Raw genomic sequence first — 25316 nt, forward strand, 5'->3', positions numbered from 1 at the left:
TCCTCGCTTGACGGCGAGGAAGCCGGAAGCCACCGCTGCCGCCGTCGTCCCCTCCCCGTCCCCGCCCGCCGGGTACTGTCTGAGGTTGACAGGTCGAGGCGGGGCGGCGGCGGCGGCGGCGACAGAGCCGGGTGCCCGAGACGGAGACCCCATGGGGAACGCTCCGAGTCACAGCAGTGAAGACGAAGCGGCAGCCGCCGGGGGCGAGGGCTGGGGCCCGCACCAGGACTGGGCCACGGACCCCGGCATGGCCCCCGGCCCAGGCCCTGCCGCCCCGGCGCTGCCGCCGGCCCCGGCGCTGCTGGAGCCGGCCCGGCTGCGAGAGGCGGCGGCTGCGCTGCGGCCCTCGCCGCCCTGCGAGTCCCTGGTGTCCAGGCACCACGGCGCGCTGCTGCGCTGGCTGGAGGAGCGGCTGGGCCGTGGCGAGGAGTCCGTCACCCTGGAGCAGTTCCGGGAACTGCTGGAGGCTCGCGGCGCCGGCTGCTCGGGCGAGCAGTTCGAGGAGGTCAGGGCTGCCTGGGGCTGCGGGGCGGGGGGCCAGGCGGTCGTCCGCCGGGGCGAGAAGAGGTGGGCGGTGGCGTTGGAGGGGCCAGGTAGAGCCCGCAGCGTCCGGGAATGGCAGCAGGGGGGCGCCGGGACGTGCGTGGGGTGCTTCCAGTCTGTTCGCGACCAGAGGCGGCTACAAATGGCTTTAACTTTGCATAGAAATGTGGAAAGCCTAGACTAGACCTTGCTCTGAAAAACGGAAGGAGACCAGATGTTGTAATGCAGACGTTCGTGCAGTTGCCGGACGCTGGATCCACCGCTCCCTGGCGCTTTCTTATCAGGCTCCAGAACAGCTTGAGGGAAGGGAGGCACAGTGATCCAGGGAGTGCCGGCGAACCCATTGTTTTTTTATTGGCCAGGGGGGTTGTGCCGAGCACCTTTTGAATCCAGTGTGGGCGCCTAACGAATGTGGGAGGAGAATAACATACCTTGGAAAAACACATTCTAAAAGCCATTCTCATCAGGCAAAAACTAGCGTTTCCAAGTACACATTTGATTTTAGATCTCTGAAGAACCATATTTTAGACTAATGTAAACCTTCATCGAGCCTAAAACTTAAAGGCAGATACCAGATTTCCCGTGAATACTTGTAATTATAGTTTTTGGCATAATTACCAATGTCACCTCTATTAAATTATTAACAGCCAGTCGATATGGCAACAAAATATTTTCCTTGGAAAGGACCTAAGGAATTATGTGTACTGAACACTTCATTTTAGAGTTAAGAAGAGAACTTGGATTGTTACTAAAAGAGATCTGACCCAGGGTCACCCGGTAAATCATTGGCAAAACTGAAGACTGCTACTCATATCTCTTGATTTTTGTTGGTCTTATCTCCACTACCTCCTTCTTGGGACTCTATTTTATTTAACTCCACAATGTTATAACAAAAAGGTGCTTAATTTTTGAAATAAATAAGCCATGTAGGCTGTCAGTGAAGTAAGTGTGAGTACCTAAAGCAGTAAATTGACAGCTACTTGTAATGCCATAAAAAAGTGGTCCAGAGGCTTGTAAAATATTTTAAGAATGTTTTCCTGTACCTGGCCAGATTCAGATAATATGGTTTGTATGTTTTTTTTTATATTTTCTTTTAAAAAAGACCTGTAAGTCATCCCACCTCTTGAAAATGTTGGTCATATTAGTGAGTGAGGGTTTTCTTTTCTTTTTTTCAATTACAGGTAACATTCAATGTTATATTGTATTAGTTTCAGGTGTACAGCTAGTGGTTAGATAGCCTTATATTTTACAAAGCATTTTGATATTTCAAGTATCTTCTTGGCACCATACATAATTATTACAATGTTACTGACTATATTCCCTATGCTATTCTGCAACTACCAATCTGTACTTCTTAATCTCTTCACCTTTTTCACTCAGTCCCCCAACCCACCTTCCCTCTGGCAACCATCAGTCTGTTCTCTATGTGTGAGCCTGTTTCAGTTTTGTTTGTTCATTTATTCTCATCTTTAGGTTTCACATACAAGTAATATTATATGGTGTTTGTCTTTCTCTAACTTATTTCACTTAGTATCATACCCTCCAGGTACATCCACACTGTCACAAATGGTAAGATTTCATTCTTTTTTATGGTCAAGGAATATTTCATTGTATATAGTATCGCAGCTCTTTTATCCACTAGTCTATTGATGGGCACTTGGGTTGCTCCCATATCTTGGCTATTATAAATAATGCTGCAGTTGAACATAGGGTTGCATATATTCTTTCTAATTAGTATTTTGGATTTCTTTGGATGTATACCCAAAAGTGCAATTGCTGGATCATAAGGCAGTTTCATTTTTTTCTTTTTCTTTTTTGAAGGCAGTTTCATTTTTAATTTTTTTTCTTAAAATATATTTTTTTATTGATTTCAGAGAGGAAGGGAGGGGGAGAGAGAGAGACATCAATGATGAGAATCATTGATCGGCTGCCTCCTGCACGCCCCCTACTGGGGATTGAGCCCGCAACCTGGGCATGTGCTCTTGACCAGAATCAAACCTGGGACCCTTTAGTTTGCAGCCGACATTCGATCCACTGAGCCAAACTGGCTAGGGCTCATTTTTAATTTTTTGAGGAACTTCTGTACTGTTTTCCATAGTGGCTGCACCAATCTGCATTCCCACCAATAGTGCACAAAGGTTGCCTTTTCTCCACATCCTTGCCAACACTTGTTATTTGTTGATTTATTGATGATAGCCATTCTGACAGGTGTGAAGAGATACCTCATTGTGGTTTTAATTTGCATTTCTCTGATGATTAGTAACATTGAGCATCTTTTCATATGTCTATTGGCTACCTGTATATCCTCTTTGGAGAAGTGTCTATTCAGGTCCTCTGCCCATTTCTTAATGGGATTGTTTGTTTTGGTGTTGAGTTGTAGGAGTTCTTTATAAATTTTGGAGATATATTCCCTTATCAGATATATCATTGTTGAACATCTTCTCCCATTCAGTAGGTTGTCTTTTTGTTTTGTTGCTGGTTTCCTGTATTGTGTGAAAATTTTTTAGTTTGATGTAGTCCCATTTGCTTATTTTTTCTTTTGTTTCCCTTGTCTGAGGGAATACATTAGAAAAAAATATTGATAAGAGAAAGGCGTGGGTTTACTTTTGAGCTCTCTACTTTGTTCTATTAATCTGTGTGTCTGTTTTTATGCTAGTACCAGGATGTTTTGATTACTATAACATTGTAATATAGTTTGATATCAGATAGCATGATACTTTCAACTTTGTTCTTCTTAAAATTGCTGTTCCATTTTTTTAAAATTCCAAGAATATCCATAATTCTTTCCACCCTAGTCTTAGGTACATTATAAGAAAGTGAAACTGTGCAAGAAAGAGCTGTGTGGATCTGTTGAAGGAGTTGACACATTTCAGAATTATCCAAGAGAGAGAGTAGAGAAATAGTGTTTACATTGTGAGATTGTTAGACAGGAATAGAACTACAGGTGAAGTTTACAGGAGTCCTGTAATGTAAGGCCAGGAAGTACTCAAGGTGTGGTCCAGAAATTATGCAAGGGCTATGACATTATTCATTTGTTTATTGAACAAATATTTGTTGGGCATATACCGAGTGCCAAACACTTGGATGACAGTGAGCAAAGCAGATATTTGTCCTTAAAGAGTATGTAATACCGAGATTCACATTAACCCAGCAATTATAGGCATGGCGAGGATTACCCAAGGGAAGGTGTAAGGGAAAAATAGCAAGAATATTTAACCTCATCTACGGAGTCAAGGAATACTTACCTGAGAGAGTAACATTTCAGCTCAGATTTGAAGGATGAAAGCAGACGGTGCAGGAGGTGTTAGCAGTGTTCCAGGCAGTGGGAATCACATGCATGACTCCAGAGTCCAGAGAATGGAGAATATGGCAGAATGGTATCATATATTAGGGTTAGGTAAAACTGCCTCAGGGACAGAAAACCCAGTGCAACAGTGCTTTAAACAGTAAAGAAGCTTCTTATGTAAAAGTCCAGGTTTGGCAGTTTCACAGCTATCAGACCTGTCTCTATCCATCTTGTTGTGCTGTCATCCTCCACCAGACACTTTCTACCTAGTGATCCAAATGACTCCTTCAGCTTTTAGTTTCCACATTCCAACCAGCAGGAAAGGGAAAGGGCCATACTTCTTCTCTAAGGGCATGGCTCATATCCCATTGACCCAAATCCAGCCACATAGCTGCAAGGGAGGCTGGGAAAGATCCTTATTCCTTTCCCACATATTCAGCTAAAACTCAGAATTTAATTACTGAGGAAGAAAATAGATATTAGGTTATAACAGCAGTCTTTTATTCATGTGGCTAGATCCGTGGTTGGCAAACTGCGGTTCGCGAGCCACATGCGGCTCTTTGGCCCCTTGAGTGTGGCTCTTCCTAAGCCTTAGGAGTACCCTAATTAAGTTAATAACAATGTACCTACCTATAGAGTTTAAGTTTAAAAAATTTGGCTCTCAAAAGAAATTTCAATCGTTGTACTGTTGATATTTGGCTCTGTTGACTAATGAGTTTGCCGACCACTGGGCTAGATCATAGAATGCAGCAGGAGGAGAACAAGGTTAGAGAAGTAGGCAGGGACCAGATTGTGGGAGTTTTTTGCATCCTCGTTAAATAGGAGTTTGGAAACAGGGGAGTTTTAAATAAAGTGCCATGCTAGTTGTGGGTGCCTTGTGGGAGAACCAGAGTGGGGTCAGAGTGGACCCAAGCAGATCAGTTAGGAGGCGATTATGGCAGATTTGGGTGGGAGAGTTGGGGCCTAGGTTGTTACTACAATTTCATGACTCTCATTGGTTAGCACTGGTTATTTGAAGAGAGTGGTTCTGACTCAAAGTGAAGGCTTAGCCAAAGTTTAAACACTTAATGATTGGGTCCTGGCCGGGTGGCTCAGCCTGTTGGAGCGTTGTCTCCATACACTAAAAGGTTGCGGGTTCGATTCCCAATCAGAGCACATACTTAGGTTGCAGGTTCAATTCCTGGTCAGGGTGCATAGGGGAGGCAACCGATATTGATGTCTCTCTCTCTCCCTCTCCCTCCCTCCTTTCCTCCCTTCCTCTCTTTCTACAAGCAATAAAACATAGCTTCCAGTGAGGATCAAAATTATTAATAATAATAATAATAATAATACCTAGTGATTGGGATCATCTCATTGTGGTTGGTAGTCCTGTCTATAAATAAGGGAGTATTATATTAGTAATATAAAAATAAGTAAATATAAGCCATGCATTTGATTCTCTGCTTTAAAAACAAGTCTGTCTTTTGACTTGATTAAGTACACATTTTTGTGTCTTAGTTAATTCCTCAAGTAAGCTTCTGAAAATGTATTGTGATATTCTAATAAAAGTTTAAGGGTTTTTGTGAAATAATAAAATATCTTTATAATAGCAACTAAAATGATGAATTATTTCTCTTCATTCAATTTATAAGAGCTAGCACCATAGAGCAGGTTATCATTGGTGTACATTATTTACTATTAAATAGCTAAAAGTTTCCAAGGTTTACATGTTGGTGTTTTTTCTTGGCCACTAATTTGCATTGCTCTCCATGTCCACACAGCTGTCTTGCCTTCACGTTTCTGACCATAATTGCTTAAGGTGGTGTCCTAAAGGAGTTGCTGTATGGCCCAGAGTCTGAGATGTTATCATTTTATAGTACAACACACCTTTCTTTTCTCATGGTGGGTGTGGTCCATGGAGAAATACTCTGGTTTGCTCACAGGAAGCAATATTTAATTGACTCATATGTAGAAGAGAAACAGTTAAAATTAAATTCTTATTTGACATCAGAGATTAGAGATTAAATATTTGTGCTCTTAATATTATATGCTTCCAGAAAATCATGTAGAGCAGAAAAAAGTGCTCAACACAGGCTGATAGCAGATGGCTTTAAGGTAGGAATTTAATATGAGTAGGTCTTATTTTATTAATTTGTCATATTAGTTTTGGTGCCTGCTTTGTGAAATTCATTGGATTGTAAACCCTGATGGAAGGACCATTTTTATTCATTTATTTATTGTCTTAGCACAGTCCTGGTGCATAGCCAGCACTCAGTAAGTGTTTCTACCCATAGTGCCCCCAGTTTCATCTAAGAGATTGAATATGGTGCAGTCTTCATCTCCAAACTTGTATTTTATATTCAATCTGCAACCTTTTAATAAGATATTTCTTTCCCTGGCTGGTGTTGCTCAATGGTTGGAGTGTAGGCCCACAAACAGATGGGTTGCAGGTTCAGTCCCCCACCCCAGTCAGGGTGTGTGCAGGAGGCAACCAATCAATGTGTCTGTCTCTCCTCTCTCTCCCCCGCCCCATCATTTCCCTCTTTCTGTCACTTTCTCTTTCTCTCCCTCCCTTTCACTTTCTCTAAAAATCAATGGAAAAAATATTCTCAGGTGAGGATTAACAATAATAATAATAATAATAATGATAATAATAATAATAATAATAATAATAATAAAAAGAGGCCAGCTGCATAGCCCAGTGGTTGAGTGTCAACTTATGAACCAGGAGGTCACAGTTTGATTCCAGGTTATGGCACATGCCCGGTTGCAGGCTCGATCCCCAGTGTGGGGTGTGCAGGATGCAGTCAGTTCAATGATCCTACCTCATCATTGGTGTTTCTCTCTCTCCCTCTCCCTTCCTCTCTGAAATCAATAAAAATATATTTAAAAAAAAGATATTTCTTGATGTTGGAGGAAACAGATATTAGTGAAAATTTTAAAAGGCTCTTAGTCACTATTGGGTTTAGAGGAAATTTGGAGAACAATACTATTTTGGTGTTACCATATTGGAAGTATTAATCAACTAATTTAAAATGGCTCTGAGCCCCAGAACCATGCAAATATAATACAGTTGTAATTCTCTACCCCTTCAAGACACAGAGTGTGAGAGGCGTGTATATGCACCATAAAGATGAAGCAGGCTACAAGCATGGCTTATCCTCAGCTCGCAGCCCACGGGGGATCCTCTGAATAAGGGGGAGCCCACAGGCTGGCCTATTCCCCTGTCTGACCTCATCTATCTCTGTTTCCTGCACAAGTCCTGTGCTCTAGCCAGTGGGATCCCTTCCTTGTCCTGTGTGTGGACCTTGCTTTTCTCAGTTCTTCAAGATTCCCTGTCTTGGTACTGTCACCTGACCAGGACCAAGCCTTTCTTGTGGCGGGATTCAGATGGCTTCTGTATAATGGTGTTTCCAGCCCCACCCTTTAGGCTTTTTGTTTTCTCTTCTATACAGGTCACTTGGCACTTAGAGCACACTGTCTGGTTGTCTGGTCTTGTTCTGCAGCGAGGCTCTGAGTCCCCCCCTAGCCAGGAGCCTGTAATATCCAATACACAGGAAGTCTTCAGTGAGTGATGGCCATTACGGGTGATGCGGCAGTTTAGAAGAGAAAGATCTTGGGTGATTTTGGCTCTGAGTGCTTTGCTGTGAGGAGGTTGATGGTATTGGCTTCTTGTGGAGCAATTCATGATCCAAGAGAGCTGTGGAGGAAAGGTCATATCTCTTTTGCCTTTAAGTGATTTCCAAAATGCCACTTCATCATGTACTGTCTTGCTTTAGAAACTTCAGTGTCAAATGTTAGTCTAACATTTAAGTCTTTCCATGCTTATCTCCCAGTATTCTTTAAGCATCTAGGTCCATTCACTGCTTCCCATACATGTGGGCATTTTGTCCTTTGTTCTCTTTCTCTTCCCTTTTGTCCATCCTAAGCCCTTTCCACTTTCAAGCACTATAGAGAAGCCCTGGCCGAATAGCTCAGTTGGTTAGAGCATCATCCCTATGTACTAAGGTTGTGGGTTTGATCGTGGTCAGCAAACATACAAGAATCAACCGATGAATGCATAGATAAGTGGAACAACAAAATCGATGTCACTCTCTGTGTGTCTCTTTCTCTTTCTCTCTCAAATAAATTAGCTCTAGCTGGTTTGGCTCAGTGGATAGAGCGTCGGCCTGCGGACTGAAGAGTCCTGGGTTCGATTCCGGTCAAGGGCACATGCCTGGGTTGCAGGCTTGAGCCCCAGTAGGAGGTGTGCAGCAGGCAGTCAATCAGTGATTCTCTCTCATCATTGATGTTTCTATCTGTCTCTACCTCCCCTTTCCTCTCTGAAATAAATAAAAATATATTTTAAAATCCTATATAATAAAAGGGTAATATGCAAATTGACCCTAACAGCACAACGACTGGGAATGACTGGTCACTATGACACACACTGACCACCAGGGGGCAGACGCTCAATGCAGGAACTGTCCCCTGGTGGTCAGTACGCTCCCACAGGGGGAGCTCTGCTCAGCCACAAGCCAGGCTGACGGCTGCCAGTACAGCAGTGGTGGTGGGAGCCTCTCCCGCCTCCTCAGCAGTGCTAAGGATGTCCGACTGCAGCTTAGGCCTGCTCTCCGCTGGCAAGTGGACATCCCCCGAGGGCTGCCGGGCTGCCAGAGGGATGTCTGACTGCCAGCTTAGGCCCAATCCCCCAGGGAGCGGGCCTAAGCCAGCAGGTGGTCATCCCCCGAGGGGTCCCAGACTGGGAGAGGGCACAGGCCCGGCTGAGGGCCGCCCCCCCCCCCCCCCCACCCCTGCTGAGTGCACAAATTTTTGTGCACCGGGCCTCTAGTAAATAAATAAGCAAACAAACAAATAAGCTAAAACAACGTTTTAAAAAAAGGACCACAGAGAAGCATTTAATAGTAGAATGGAGTTTGAGAAAGGCTTCACCAAACCAAAACTTGAGAGGCTGGAAGAATTTTCCAGGCAAAGGAAGAAAGGTACAGCATGTGCTGTACCTTCTTAGGTGAGAGAGAACATGGTAGATCGCGGGGATGATACTTGTTTGGCACCTAATCTAGAGTCTGAGTTGGCTAGGACCTTAGTAACCATTGCATACAACCTGTCTCCCTTCCCCCATAAAGGGATTCCCTTCTGTAATATCCTGGACACCTGTAGTTAGCCTATTAATGGTGTCAGCAAGTTTGCTGCTTTATAAGTCTACCTATTCTACTGTTCTTTAGATTGAGCTTGAGAATTGGGCCCTGGAGTCAACCTGCTTGTGGACAAATCCTAGTTCCACCCTCAAGCCATGTCACCTTGATTGACTTACATGACCACTTCGTGTTTTAGTTGCCTCACCCATAAAACGAGCATAATAATACTATCTACCTTACCTAGTTGATGTGAGGATTATGAATTAGTTCATGTGAAGCACCTAGAACAGTGCCTGGCACATGCTTAATGCTCAATAAATGTTGCTGTTAGTAGTGTTATTTTTCTCTATTTTTGTTTTACACTAGATTGTTTATTCCTTCTATGTGAGAATCCTTTTACTATTTCACTTAGACATGGGATGTGAGACAGTCTTACAGATGAGTGAACTAGGCCTTAAATGGATAGTGGTCCTCTCAGACAATAAGTAGCAGAACTGGGACCAGATCCAGGTCTTTGGACTTCTGATGGAGCGTGTTTCTCCCAAGTTGAACTAGCGTGCAGCCTATGCCCGCTGCATTGCATTCTGCTGATCTGGGCACACAATTCTGGTCTGTGATGATTTTGGCACATTCTCATGTATGTACCATGGTCTTGATCTCAGTAGTGGTCAAGGAGGTTCAATAGGAATGGCCTATGTCCTGTCTCATGCTGCCCTCCGACCAAGGCAAATGGATGCAAATCTGCAGTCAGCCAGCCCACTCTTCCATCTCTTCTCTACAGAGCAATAACGGCTTCTAGCTAGATTGTAACAACAGCTCCGTGCGGTTTACTAGGCATAGTCTTCTTTGCTAAGCTTTTGGATCCTCACGATAAGCTATGAAGAAAGGTCGGGTGGAAAGAGGAATTGAGATTCAGAGAGGCCCAGAGTCTTGTCCCAGGTCTCAGAGTAAGCAGTAAATCTGACATCATACTCTAATCCAGATTTCCTTTTAGTCTGACTGTGTTTATATTCTTTATGAGTTTTTAGGTTTAGGTTATATCCATTGTATTCCTACTGTAGACTATGAGACTTTAGTTGTCTTTCACCTTCCTGTCCTTGTCCATACGTGCACATCTCTTGTCCTCCCTTGTTTCAGTTTTTTTAGATCACTCTTGATATGTTCATTATTATAGAAATTTTATTCATAGCTTGGCCGTGTATTATTCCATGGTTACGTTTCCTTTACTACACATTTTCTTTGGAGTTAACCATTAAATTGGTACTTTTCTTTTACTTAATATTTTTGTCTTTTACCATTAATTTAACCCCAGATTTTCTAAATCTCTTACAAACATTCAATATGTTCAGTTACATGGGTATTCTATCAGTTCATGTTCTCAAAGCCTGTTTCCTAGTGCCTTCTGATCTGCTTCAATCTACTGGTAAACTTGGTATTCTCTAGGTCTTCTGTGCAGGTAGCATCTTAGAATCTCCATTATCTGGGGATTCATTTTCTCTTGGTCGGATCCCATTCTTCCTCTTTCTTGGTGTATTCCTTCAAATGGCCACATCCTCGTCTAGTAGCTTTCTGAACAAGGGAGTGTTAAGTAGTTCTTTTTTGTGTAGGAATGTTTTTATTCTCTTGCACAGTTGATGGTATTGGGCTGAGTATGACTTCTGGGTTAGGAGAGTCCCTGAGAATGTTGAAGGTCCTGCTCCCCTTGCCTTCTGGCTTCCAGTGTAACTGCTGAATCAGTCCCATTCTGATTCTTAGCCTTTTACTTGGAACTGCATCTTCTCCTGAAGGTAGGGACTTCTCTTTCCTCTCCTCTCAGTGTTATGAAATTTCATTATGATGTGCTTTAATCCGTTGTGCAGCGTATTCAGCCTCTTTAGTCTCAGAACTCTTGTCCCTTGTATGGGGAAATCATCTTGAACCATAACAATTGTGATTTCCTCCTCTCTGTTTTTTGTGTACCCTTTTTCTGGAGCTCATTATTTGGATGTTGGATGTCCTGGATTGGTTTTTCTTCTTTTCTTTTTCAGTTTCCATCATTTTGTCTTTTTTACTCTACTTTTGGGGCACTTTAGTTAACTCTGCCTTCCAGCCTAATAAGGATTGTCTTCCAAAATCTGTCAATATTTTTATTTTGCCTTGATATTTTAATTTTCAAGAGCCTTAAAATTTTTCTGAATAGCCTGTTTTTAATATTAGTATTTTGTTATTTCATGGTTGTAATATCCTTTTTTATTAGTGGTTGTGGTGGCTACACAGAATTTACTAAAACTCACTGTATTAAACCTCAGTAAAGCTGGCATTAAAAATATCTTTAAAAATATTTCTCTGAAGATATTAATGATAGTTCTTTTCTTATCCTTGAATAGTCCTTTCTTTCTCCGAGTTGTTTTTTCTGTTTCATATTAATCACTTCCTCAAATGGCTAGTGGTCTTGGGCTGTCTACTCATTTAAAAGTGGGGGACTAAAGGTACCCCACGCTCCTCTCAGAGTGGCACAAACAGAGCCACTCTGCTCCACTGCGGGGTTGCCCCTCCACCATCCGAGGAGTTCACTGCAACCTACACACATGCAGAACACCTACGTGGCCTCACCCCTGGTTTCTGATGGAAAAATGGATGGATGGGCCCCTAAGGAGCCTGACTCAGGTTCATAGGCCAGACGAGGGGTGGGTAATCTGCTGTTTGCAAGCTTGTTCTATGAGGATTTTAAGAGTTTATTTGAGCTAAAATGACAACATATGCCAGAGAGCAAGATCTCAAATGAACTCCCCAAAATAGCTATTTTAAAATGCAGAAACCTGGCAGACACTATCTTAACCAAGTCATTAAAAGTAACTTCAATGGTAATGGAACAGATCAACTCCTGATACTATGTACCAAGAAGATCACAGGGTCACTTCTGTGGTACTCCTGGTTAGAATGCATAACCTGAATCTAATCATGAGGAAGCATCACACAGCCCAAGTTGAGAAATGCTCTACAAAACAACTGGCCTGTAACTCTTCTTTTGGTGTGTAGCTTCCAAACTAACTCAGGCTCTTTGATTTGGTCTAATCAGAAAAGAATAGGATATCTTCTATCCTTTAGAACATTATACCTAGACTAGAGGCCCAGTGCATGACATTCGTGCACTGGGGGATGTGGGGGTTTCTCAGCCTGACCTGCGCCCTCTCCAATCTGGGAGCCCTCAGGGGAGCCCTCTCCAATCCAGGAGTTTCTGTCTGTCTTTGCAATCATATGAGTGAATTGTCTGAGACCCCAACTCAGTTTGGTTTGTTGCTCACAGAATAATAGAGGCAATTTTTTTCTTTGCTTCATGGGTGGAGATTTCTGGAACTTTTAGGATATCTTCCCTTCAATTTTTCCTAGACACTGATTTTACTTATGTCTCTCACCTTTGCTTTCCCTCCATCCCCTACCGCAACAGTAACTTGCTCCAGGCTCACTTTGTTCTAGTGTCTAGGACAGTGATGGCGAACCTATGACACGCGTGTCAGAGGTGACACACGAACTCATTTTTTTGGTTGATTTTTCTTTGTTAAATGGCATTTAAATATATAAAATAAATATCAAAAATATAAGTCTTTGTTTTACTATGGTTGCAAATATCAAAAAATTTCTATATGTGACACGGCACCAGAGTTAAGTTAGGGTTTTTCAAAATGCTGACACACCGAGCTCAAAAGGTTTGCCATCACTGGTCTAGGAGATCTGTCTGCCACCAGAACTACGATTCCCAGCATTCCTGGTGCTCTCTGCGCTCTGGGCTTCTGCTTCCAGTCCTGGGGCTGCCACCAGAACTACTATTCCCAGAATTCCTGGTGCTCCCCGCGCTCTTGGTTTTCCCTTCCTGCTCTGTCTCCGTCCCACGGCCTCCCACTCTGCCAAGTCCTCCAAGCCGCCAGCTCTTCCTCTCTGCTCTCCGTCTGGCGGCTTCAGGAGCCAAGTTCCCCAAGCCCCTCCGCTCTCCGCCGGCTCTCCCGCTCTGCTCTCTGCCCGGCGCCTGTGCATGCAAATTAACCTGCCATCTTTGTCAGGTTAATTTGTATACCCACGCCTGATTGGCTGGTGAGCGTAGTGGAGGGATGGTCAATTTACATGTTTCTCTTTTATTATATAGGATTAGTAAAGTCTTTAACCCTACTAACTTTTTGGATAATCTTATCACCTTGAGTAGAGGCAAAAAGAATGCCAAGAACCTTCTCACATGTTGCTTCCAATCTCTGTCCCCCGTCCTGCATTTATGTCCTTGGTTTTTGGACCCCAATTCAAGGGGTTGTACATGTCCCTATTACACATTGCATTGTTCAGAGGTCTGTGATGGAATAGGGGTATTTGTATTAGTTTGAAACCTCAGTAGGACATTTTCGTATTTCATGAAGGAGAAAAATAAGGAAAAGGAGGAGGAGTTTTAAGGAAGAGAGGGGATTGCTTAGAAAAGAGGGTAGGAGACTCCTGAAGTATTTCCTGGTGAGGGATGTCTGTGAGTGAGTGTATGAGCAGAAGGAAAGAAGCCACTGATGAGGGAGGATTTGAGATCTGGGAATAGGGGCAGTTACCAAATGAGGAAAGTCTTATAGGATATAAGAGGGAATGGGGTCAGAAGCAATGGAGGGGGTAACGTTGTAGACTAGACAGGAGAAGGGAAACACTTGCAATGCTGCTGTGCTTTCACTTTTGGCTCTATTCACCTGTTACTTAATCCAGGCAGCAGCCTGTGAGTTTGGTGATATTTCAGATCAAGAAGCTGAGGCTTATGGAGGTAAAGAAATATGTATAAAGTCACATAGCCAGGTAGTGACAGAGCAGGATTCAAACCAAATCCCATGCTGTACTCAGTTCCTCAGATGGCCCTAACATGGGTAAAGAGCAAGTTAGATTATGGCTAAAGGTCAGTGAAAACAGGACTGTGAAGTAGATATGTCAGAAGAGTGTTTAAAACGAAAGGCCCTTGCCCTAACAGGTTTGGCTCCGTGGATAGAGTATCGGCCTGCGGACTGAAAGGTCCCAGGTACGATTCTGGTCAAGGGCATGTACCTGGGTTGCGGGCACATCCCCAGTAGGAGGTGTGCAGGAGGCAGCTGATCGATGTTTCTCTCCCATCAATGTTTCTAACTCTATCCCTCTCCCTTCCTCTCTGTAGAAAATCAATAAAATATATTTTTAAAAATAAGTAAATAAAAAAAAAATAAAAGCAAAGGCCCAGCTTAGCTGAGGTGTTACTCTAAGCCAATTCTTTCTCATTCTAGCTTTGTATTTAGCACTTTGTAACCAGGTGAAAAATTTTGTATTGGTTGCTTTCTTCTGAAATTATTTGGGAGTACTCTCTTGAAATAGAGATGAGATGATAAAATTGTATATACATGTAGTAATACTTAAATACATATATCTGCAAAGCACAGTGAATTACTGTCCTGAATTTATTTGTTCTTTGAATGACATATATGGAATTGCCCCACAGCAACAACAAAAATGATTGACCTTAAGAATTGTAGGCCCTAGTGGGTAGTTCAGTTGGTTAGAACATTGTCTCGAAATACCAAGACTATGGGTTCAATCTCTGGTCAGGGCACATATAAGAAGCAACCAATGAATGCATAAATAAGTGGAACAACAAATTGATGTTTCTCAAATCAATGAAAATTTTTTAAAAATTTGTTTTAAGTTTTTTTTTCTTTTCAAAATTTGGAGCTTGATTTTCTTGCATCTCTTTTTTGTAGGCCTTTGCCCAATTTGATGCTGAAGGTGATGGGACAGTTGATGCTGAGAGCATGTTGGAGGCCCTCAAGAATTCCAGTGGAGCTAATCTTCAGGGGGAGCTGAGTCACATCATCAGACAACTTCAAGCTTGTTCTCTTGTTCCAGGTATAAGGCCTTCATCTGAGTGCCTAATGCCTAAGGGCACTCTCTCTGAGCCAAAATGAACTTTGCAGTATTATGGGTTGTAATTAGGCAAGCTTGTGGGCACTGTGAAATAAAGGTACTTCATAAGGCATATGATCTGAACTACTTCTGTTCAATGTAATCATTTCTTTTGTCCCCCAACACAGTGATGGTTGAGCAGTTCTACCGTTTTTATGAACCTCTGTCATGAGACTACCGCTCTTAGCGGGTCTCTTTATTTCACTCTGTTGAAGCCTTTCCTGGCCCCTATTGTACTTTCTCCTAGCATCCTGCATTTCTTTTTTGCAACATAGTAGCATTGTGATTAGCTAAGTAATTACTTATTTGTTAAATGCCTATGTTCACTCTTATACTGTGAGCTCTGTGAGGGTAGGGACCTTTTATTTCTGCTGTGTCCTCACATTTAGTACATAATTTGGCACATGGTAGGCACTCAGTGTTTTTTTTTAGAAAGCTTTCACCCTGAACTTTAAGTAAGAATAAAAATAGCTTGAAATTAAGCAATATTTTTTCTACATTGTACATATGGAAAAACTTTGGTTTTGTATGGTTTCTTTTGGGGGCTCAGAAGACGGAATCATCATAATAAAATTACCTTTATTTCCCCAGTGAGAAAACAAATTTGAAAGGGGGGAAAAAACTTTACACACCATCCTTTTAGGCTCTGATTATCTAACCTAAGAAGTTTTCCTGCTTTGTGCCCTTGGAGTCATAATACTTAGTATAGAGCCAAGCTAGGCAGCAATGGAGAAAGATTTGATAGATACATAATTGTAAATCTGATTGCCCTTGACCTCTGGCTTACTGCTGATGATGTATTAAGCAAGGGAAGGGTGGTTTCTGTATTCCACCGAAGAATGCATATTTCCATTCTTCCTTAAATTGTCTTTAATTATATAATTTTTATAAAATTTAATTGTATAATTTTTATAGGAAGCCTTACATATTAACTTTTTCCTACTCTCATGGCAATTAAAATTATGTTTTGAGTTATGTTTAGCTACCTTATATCTTGGCATTTACATATTATTCACACTTTTGCATTACTAGCTTGTGACAGCATCAGGAACTTCATTTGAACACCCCAAAGAGATATTTTGGGAGGAGAGAGAAGGAAGGGGAGACCAGGGAACCCACCAACAGATGACACTTTGTGTACTTTGCTCTAAGGTGACTGTGGGGAGAGGGGAGATTAGGTTAGAAAAATTGGGGCTCCAGATCCAAGGCTTAGGACTTTCTACTCACAATGTTCTGTCAGTACCCAACTTAAAAGAATTATTTTATCACAATCTTGGACAAACCTTAGTAAGCTGAGTCACCTCTTTGGTAGGATTTCAGTTTCCGAGTCTCTTTTTCAAATCCAGACTGAAACTTGTTCCTTTTGTATCTTATTGTACTGGTGCTTAGATTTTTTTATTTTTTATTTTATTGATTTCTTTACAGAGAGGAAGGAAGAGGGATAGAGAGTTAGAAACATCGATGAGAGAGAAACATCGATCAGCTGCCTCCTGCACACCCCCCACTGGGGATGTGCCCGCAACCAAGGTACATGCCCTTGACCAGAATCGAACCCGGGACCCTTCAGTCCGCAGACCGACACTCCATCCAGTGAGCCAAACCGGTTACAGCTAGATTTTTTTTTTTTTTTAATATGTTTTGCCCTAACCAGTTTGGCTCAGTGGATAGAGCATCGACCTGCAGACTGAAGGGTCCCATGTTCGATTCCGGTCAAGGGCATGTACCTTGGTTGCAGGCACATCCCCAGTAGGGGGTGTGCAGGAGGCAGCTGATCGATGTTTCTAGCTCTCTATCCTCCCTTTCTCTCTGTAAAAAATCAATAAAATATATTTAAAAAATATGTTTTTATTGATTTCCAGTCAAAGAGGAAGAGGGAGGGAGAGAGAAAAACATCAATTGACTGCCTCCCTCATGCCCCCTACTAGGGATGGAACCTGCAAGCAGGACATGTGCCCTGACCTGGAATCCAACAGGGCCTCTCGGTGCACAGGACGATACTCAACTAACTGAGCCACACCAGCCAGGGGAGTGCTTAGAATTTAAATGAGAAACAGCACCTTTACTGAATCGATTGCTTATTTCAACATATGAAAAAATATTTCTCATTACAAGAATCAGTCTGTTTTTTCTCATGGGTTCTGGGAAATCAGTGCAGCATCAGCAGGGTCATAATGTGAGGTTTGGGCATTACTGTGGGAATCTGCTAAGAAAAGAAAATGGTAAAAGGAGGGCAAGGGATGGCATGGACTCTGAGTCTTGCTTGGGAGGTCAAACCAGTGTCTTCAGGGTTGTGTAGGGTCATAATCAAAATGAGCTGCTTCAAGTGCAAAATTTCTCCTCAGCCTCATGTTTCATCCACTCTAACATATCTGTTTGTTTTACACTTAAAAACAATTTCTCCTACAGACTTCTAGAGTTTTGCTCTGGGTGCTGCTTACCTGGGTGTGTTTAGTTTGTGGAAGCTCATTAAGTGATACAATTATAGGTACTTTTTGCTATGTATGTTATGATTTACTAGAAAATAAAAAAAGAAAAGAAAACCCCTCAGATCTACAAGGTATCTGAGCTCCAGGCAAAGCCGTCATGTTTATCATCTCTTCACTTGGCCCTAACATTCTTTTGGTTTCTGGGCACCTCAGTTCAAGGCCTCTTATTGTAGGTTATGGGGAATCAAGAAAGGCTTTTAAACAGGAGTAGAGATGGTCTGTTTTGTGTTTTTATATGATTACCTGGGTTAATGTCAGACAAAGGCTGGTGAGGGGAGCTACTTAGAAAATCTGGGCAGGTGTATGAACGGGAGATGTTGAAGTCAGAGCCTGTACAGTGGCCAGAGGGAAGGACAGATGGCGGAGCGTCCAGAGGAGTCACATGGGAAAGAGAAAACTGTAGTGGTGGAAGGAGCACTGGAGACAGTGTAAAGGGGTATTCCCAGTCCTACCCTTTTTTGTTTTCTTGGTGTCACCTGAACCTCGTTGTCCTCAGTTGCATAACAAGGATACCAGTAATTTTGGTGTCTTCCTGTCCCTCCCCCAACCTCACTGTGAGGACCGAGTGAGATAATGTGTGTGGAAGTACCTGATAAACTATAAAATGCCATCAGACATTGTGGTCAGAGTAGTGGTTGTATTATTACCATTGTCTTATTTAGCTTAGTATTAAAGCTGTTATGCTTTTGCTCGCTAATGCAGTAAGCTATTCCTGGCCCATATTCTATATGCAAAACTTTTAAAAATTTCTAGTTAGTATTTAACTACTTATAATTTTTTGAAGTTTGTGTTGAAACAAAGAATCATTATTCTTCTAAGTCTTCTAAAATTCTATTAAACTCAAATGAAATTAATTTTTAAATTGAGATTACCATTGGTTTATTTCTTAAAAACTTGTTCAGATTTTTAAATGATTAAAGCTGAAAATATCAGTGAATTTTGTTGTTGTTAATCCTCACCTGAGGATATTCTTTCTACTGATTTTTAGAGGGACTGGAAGAGAGGGAGGGAGGAAGGGAGAGGGAAACATCAATGGGAGAGATACACAACCATTGGTTGCCTCCTGCATGTGCCCTAGTGCGGGGATGGGACCTGCAACTCGGGTAAGCCACACCTGCAAGGGCTCAGTGCAGATTCTCAATGGCTGCTTTTAGTCCAGCCATTGTAGGTAGGCCACCAGGCAGGGGTGTGGAAACTGTTGTGGTGGCTCCTGAAGACACTAAAGATGGGTTTTGTTTGTTTAGGTTTCATAGACATTTTTTCCGAGTCCAAGGAAGGCCTGGGCGTTCACTCGTCAATGATCCTGCGCTTTTTGCATCGCAATCGGCTCTCTAGTGTGGTCATCCCCTACCCCATGTTGGACCACTGCAATAACATGTGCACCATGAGGGCTTCTGTTCTGAAGGAGTCTCTGGATGAACTGGTACAAAAAGAAAAAGGTACATGTGTGTGTGAATGGGGTGTCCTGAAAATTCTATCATCCTTTCTTTCAAATGTAGTATTTAGTAACAGATGAGCCACCCTTCTCCCTGCCGTTATTTGTTAAAATGTCATAGTGACCAGTTTGTCACATAAGAATGTCATCTGCTCACTCTTTCTTCCTTTTCCCTCCCCTTCTCCCTCCCTCCCTCCTTCCCTCCCTCCCTTCCTTCTTTCCTTCCTTCCTTTTTAACACACTGGTTTCTTATCATTTAGGCATCTGCTCAGATGGGACTTCATGGAGCCCTTTCCTCTTCTTCTGGTCACTATTACTTTTGCAGGTCTAGTGGTCTGAATGGCACTTAACATCATCTGAAGTTTTAGCATTATTATTTACTTGCAGTTTGTCTTGTTCACTTCATTACCCATGGCACCTGGAACTGTGCTTGCCACTTAATTGCTACTCTAGGAGTAGCTGTTGAATAAATGAGGGAAGCCACTATAGACTCACTTAGTGATGGCAACAAAAGTTGATAATGTGAATAGACAGGTCTGTGGAACTTGATAGAGTTCAGTACCTGTGGGAATGTAGTACCAGATATACTAGTAGTCAGTATTACAGATCAGGTGGCAAGATGAATGACTCAACATGTGGGGTTAGGACAACTGGTTAGCTACTGGAGAAAAAATAACTAGAATCTTAACATATTTTATTCACTAAATTTCAGAGGGATAAAAAAATTCAATTAAAAAGAAAACTTTAAGAGTATTAGAAGGAAATAGTTCCAATTTATAAAAACCCTGACATGGAAAACACTTTCTAAGCAGTGCAGGAAACTCAGAAACTACAAAATAAAAGATTAAGAAATTAGACTATATGCAAATTTAAATTTCTGTATGGCAAAAAATGTAAGCAGAGTGAAAAGACAAATGACATTCTAGGGCACAAGAATATTATGACGGGATGGGGGTGGGCTGGGAGAGGTCAATGGGGAGAAAAGGAGACATATGTAATACTTTCAACAATAAATAATAAAAAAAGAAGAATATGTGACAGATTCAGTTTTTTACTAACACTGATCTTGGGCAAATTACTTAACTCTTTGGGCCTTAGTTTCCTCATCTCCAAAATGGATTAATACATAAAACATGTATGGAAGAGTACCCAGCTCACAGTATACACTCAGTATATATCATCTATATGTATGTGTATATATACATTATATAATGTATGTGAAATAATGTAAATTGATAAGAAGACTTATGACCCAGTAGAAAGTAGAGAAGGGTAGGACCAGCTCATACTGAGAAAAACAAATGTCTTATAAACAAGTAGCTTAAAAAGTTTCACTCATAATTAAAGAAATGTAAATTAAATTATAAAATACCATTTTCTTCTCTTGGCATGGTTTTGCAGATACATCAGTGATTTAAGTATTGTGCTATAATGAGCTCATGGAGCGGTCCTTGGCCAATTTCTGATTTGTATGGGTTCTTTGGAAGGAGATTTTAAGGAACTTTTTTTTTTCTAGGGCCAAGTGCCAAGCATATTTCTGTTAGATTTCCCCTCCCAGTGTTCAGCTTTTTATTGCACGTGTCACAAAAGAGTTGTAGTCAAAAAGACCAAAGCCCATGTCATCATCACACTCCTCATATTCTTCTTTCTTTGCCTCCACTTTCTTCTCCTCAGCTGAGGCAGCAGTGGTGGAGGAGCAGGACCCCCACACTGCACATGAGGTTCCCAGTGTTGACATTGGTTAGAGCCTTTGCAAACAAGCCTGGTCAGAAAGGTTCAACATTTACATCGTCACCTCATCATGATGCAGGATGAGGTCAGAGTAGAAGCCGGCGAGCTCTGACGGGAGGCCATGGTGTGGGCAAGTGTTGGGCGAGCACTGGATGAAGTGAGGGCCTCACCCCAACTTGGCCTTAACTCCCTCGGAAGGACCAAGCACATACTGGCAGCTGGGGAAAGGGGCTGGGTACTTTAAATGATTCCTTTTGCCCTAGCCAGTTTGGCTCAGTGGATAGGGCATTGGCCTTCGGACTGAAGGATCCCAAGTTCGATTCTGGCCAAGGGCACATGCCCAGGTTGTGGGCTCGATCCCCAAGAGGCAGCTGGTCAATGATTCTCTCTCATCATTGATGTTTCTATTTCTCTCCCTCTTCCTTCCTCTCTGAAATCAATAAGGAGATATATATATATATGTATATTTTTAAATGATTCCTCCTTTTCTCCCCTGCCTTTGTGAAAGAGATGTCCTATGATAAAATCTGGTTTTTCTTGCAGAAAGCCCTGGAGATCTAACTGGAAGCCCAGAGATGGATAAGCTCAAGTCAATAGCAAAGTGCTATGCTTATATAGAAACATCCTCCAACCCTACAGACATTGACAAGATGACAAATGGAGAAACATCATCTTACTGGCAGTCAGATGGCAGTGCCCGCTCACACTGGATTCGGTGGGTGGTATGATACCAATTTTTGAGTGAAAGTTCAAGAAAATTACCTGCTTTCTTTCTCTTATCCCATCAGTGCATTAAAATTTTTTTTTAATTTTAAAATATTTTCTACTTAATTGCCTTGTGTTTTTCTTATTGTGATTATTTATGAAGGTGCTTTAAGAATCAAGTAAAAGCATCAGGTAATATGTAACTTGGTTCACATGGTCATAAACATAGATAATTTCTTTGCTTGATATTTTAAGGGAGAAAATAGCATTTGACTAATATTTTATGATACTGATTTCAGATTTTTTTCACTACTTTCTCAGGAAAATGGTATAATGGGCAAGTACTTTTCATATATCAGATGTGATTTCACTTTTTAAGATTTTTTTTCTGAACATTAAAAACAATTAGTATCAACTCAGTTGGCTAGTTTAGAAGAGGAAGAGGGTAGTCAGGAATCCCTGAGTGAAATTGATATTTCTAGAAGTTCTGAAGCTGCTATGTAAATTTTCATCTATCCCTTCAGAGAATGGGCTAATTTCAGTTGGTGGAAATAGAAATAATTATCATGTCTTGTCATAGAGGGTACATATGATCTTTAGCCATCTAATGTGTAGATGAGGACATATGCTTAGTTCTTTGGATACAGTTTAGAATTTGCTTCTTTGCCAGGTAAAAGGATTTTATCAGAATGTTTATATTGTATTTTCCTGCCTGTACTAATAGCTTAAAAGGAAATATAAGGTTAATCTTGAAGATAAATGAATTTTAGAGATTTGGGAAAGCCATAAGAACTTCGAAACTAATAGCCAGCATTTCAAATAAGTTGGTTTTAGGAAAATCAGTCTTTGGGAATTTCAAATATAAGGTCTTGGAGATGAGACTTGTGGAACCTGCCAATTCTTGACTTATGTAAACATTTGTTGTTTCTGTTCTCCATTTTTTCCAGTTTAAAAATGAAGCCAGATGTGGTACTTAGGCACCTATCCATTGCAGTGGCTTCCACTGACCAGAGCTACATGCCGCAGCAGGTGACAGTAGCAGTGGGAAGGAATGCCAGCGATCTTCAGGAAGTCCGTGACGTGCACATTCCCAGCAATGTCACTGGCTATGTGACACTGCTGGAAAATGCTAACATTAGTCAGCTCTGTGAGTAAACCAAGAAGCATCTTGCCCTTCTAACTAAGGGGATTGGGAAGGAGGAAGGAAGTACAGTGGGGCCTTGACTTAGGAGTTTAATTTGTTCCGTGACGGAGCTCGTAACTCAAATTACTCGTATGTCAAATCAAAAAGTGAACGAGTGAGACACATGATGCTGGGCTGATGTTGTGGGGTTCACTGTGACGTTCGCTGTGCCAACTAGCGGTGGGGTATCTGAAGCTGGCTCGTAACCCGAATTTTAGCTTGCAACTCAAAGCAAAAAATCGGCTGAGAGACGGCTCGTATCTCGAAAAACTCGTTAGTCGAGACACTCGTAAGTCAAGGCCCCACTGTAATCTTTTTTAGCACAAAGGCCTCTGAGGTGGCAAAGCTTTTAGTTTTTCTTTGAAGATTTGATATGCTTCTCATGATGCACAAGAAATGATTTCACCTGTTTAGTGTTTTTAAAAGTATAGAAAAGAGGTAAAACCGTTTTAATTTTTATTTATTTGAGAGAGAGAGAGGAGAGAGAGAGAAAAAGAGAAGGAGGAGAAGGGGGAGAGAGAGAGAGAGATTGGTTGCCTCCCATACTCTTCCCGATCGGGGAGTGAACCTGCAACCTAGGAATGTGCCCTGACTGGGAATCAAATCCACATCCTTTCCGTGTATGGCATGATGCTCTAACCCAGTGGTCGGCAAACTGCAGCTCGCGAGCCACATGCGGCTCTTTGGCCTCTTGAGTGTGGCTCTTCCTAAGCCTTAGGAGAACCCTAATTAAGTTAATAACAATGTACCTACCTATATAGTTTAAGTTTAAAAAATTTGGCTCTCAAAAGAAATTTCAATCGTTGTACTGTTGATATTTGGCTCTGTTGACTAATGAGTTTGCCAACCACTGCTCTAACCAACTGAGCCACCCAGCCAGGGCAGTAGAGCCTTATTTATTTATGTATTCACTATTTTAAAAAAATATATTTTTATTGATTTCAGAGAAGAAGGGAGAGGGAGAGAGAAACATCAATGATGATAGAGAATTATCAATCAGCTGCCTCCTGCATGCCCCCTACTGGGGATCAAGCCCACAACCCGGGCATGTGCCCTTGACCAGAATTGAACCTGGGACTCTTCAGCCCACCACCAATGCTCTATCCACTGAGCCAAACCAGCTAAGGCTAAAGCCTTTCTAAATTAAAAATATTTTATTCTTGTTTTCTTACTGAAAATTAGAAAAATATAGATAAACAAAAATTACTCAAAATCCCATTACCCAGGGATATTGTCACTGTGAATTCATTGGGGTGGATCCTTTCAGACCTTTTCTTGTATTTGTGTATGATGTGTGTATATGTACACACACATTTAAAAAAAAAAAGGTTGTGTACATATATTTACATCTGTCTCTACATGTCTTTTAACAAAAATAGTGACATCTGTACTTGCTCTTTTGTAATTTTTTAACATGTCATATCATGTAGTCATGCATACCTTTAGTGTTGTACAAATATGCCTTAATTTTAACCTCCCCTCTTATTCTTGGACATTTAGGTTGTTTCCATTTTTGTACTCTTAAAATCTTGCTTCACATATAGCATTTTGGAAATAATCACAATTCTGTGATTTCTTTCCAGGCTTATTTCATTCAGGCAACTGGAATGCTTCATGTTTTGTCTCATTTCTTCTAAAGCTTTCCTGGGCCAAAAGAAGTGTTCTTACTTTGCCCAAAGGAACTGAGGCCTAGGGAGGTAGAGTCTTTGTGTCTCACCGCTAGGCAAAGAAGTAGTTATACTTGTGGAGTAGAAGCTTCCTGTCTTACACTGTGGTCGTCTTTTCTCTAAGTTGTGTCCTTTTTAACTCTGACCTTCTCCTCTCCAACCCAAATAAGCAATTTAATGACAGCTCTTAAAAGTAGGTCATGCCTATGTCGTTTATTTGGACCTGATTATTAAAAATAAATTCTTACAACTGCTATGACCTAGCTACTGCTTTGTAACTAAATCCAAGTTTCAGAACTCTAGAAAAAAATTCTATAAATTTTCTTACTATGTATTTAATTAGGATTTTTAAAATGCTGTTTGTGTTAATTTTTAGGACTCATAAATTCCAATGAAGCTTTGTGATGAAAAGATTTAAGCCCCCTTTAATTTTTTTTAATCCTCACCTGAGGATGTTTTTATTGATTTTTAGAGAGAGGGGAAGGGAAAGAAACATCAATGTGAAAGATAAGTATCGATCAGTTGCCTCCTGTAGGCATCCTGACTGGGGATCAAACCCCCAACCTTCTTGGTGTACAGGATGATGCGCCAACCAACTGAGCAACCCAGCCAGGGCAGGCCATTCTTAATCTTATACATTATTCCTATGATTCCTTAGATTGGTCAATGCTTTTTTGACAAGTTTATTATATACTAGCTCATTGTATACATTATTTATTTCTGACATCAAGGTGTAGCTTCAGAATTTTATATTTGAAATATGAATACTGTTTTGCTGTTTTTTTAGTTGGGAGCCTAGCTTTGCTGAACTAAAGAAGCTAATCCAATACTAAATTTGTTGTTTGTTCTTGACAGATGTTCAGATTAACATAAAGCGTTGTCTTAGTGATGGATGTGACACTAGAATTCATGGTCTGAGGGCTGTTGGCTTTCAGAGAGTTAAGAAGTCTGGGGTCTCGGTCTCAGATGCTTCTGCAATATGGTATTGGTCCCTGCTGACATCTCTGGTGACGGCTTCCATGGAGACAAATCCAGCCTTTGTCCAGACAGTGCTGCGCAATACTCAGTAAGTTACTCTCTCTGCTTTCTAGTTACTTCAAGGTATACTCGTTCTTCTCTAACCCATTAGGGACTGTCACTGAGCAACCATTGATCATTGATCATGGAGACCTAGTCAGCAGCTCAGCCCCAGATGCCCTGTTGTTTCGCGTTTATGCCTGCAACTCCAGTCCTGTGAAGCA

General features: G+C 41.6%; 1 protein-coding gene across 2 annotated transcripts in view; it reads left to right on the forward strand.

Moving 5' to 3' along the window:
- Nucleotides 1-52: 52 nt before the first annotated feature.
- The window catches only part of ZZEF1 (zinc finger ZZ-type and EF-hand domain containing 1), a 118888-nt gene continuing 93624 nt past the window's right edge, over nt 53-25316 (forward strand). For both annotated transcript variants that reach the window (XM_070393125.1, XM_070393126.1), the window contains exons 1-6: nt 53-505; nt 14667-14811; nt 18599-18793; nt 21064-21235; nt 22173-22372; nt 24931-25141. In XM_070393125.1, coding sequence (XP_070249226.1) covers nt 152-505; nt 14667-14811; nt 18599-18793; nt 21064-21235; nt 22173-22372; nt 24931-25141 — 1277 coding nt within the window. In that variant the 5' untranslated portion in view covers nt 53-151. The remainder of the gene's footprint in view (nt 506-14666; nt 14812-18598; nt 18794-21063; nt 21236-22172; nt 22373-24930; nt 25142-25316) is intronic.

Source organism: Myotis yumanensis, unplaced genomic scaffold (assembly GCF_028538775.1).
Source record: "Myotis yumanensis isolate MYYU_CA2020_CCGP unplaced genomic scaffold, mMyoYum1.0.hap1 SCAF_16, whole genome shotgun sequence".
Taxonomy (NCBI): domain Eukaryota; kingdom Metazoa; phylum Chordata; class Mammalia; order Chiroptera; family Vespertilionidae; genus Myotis; species Myotis yumanensis.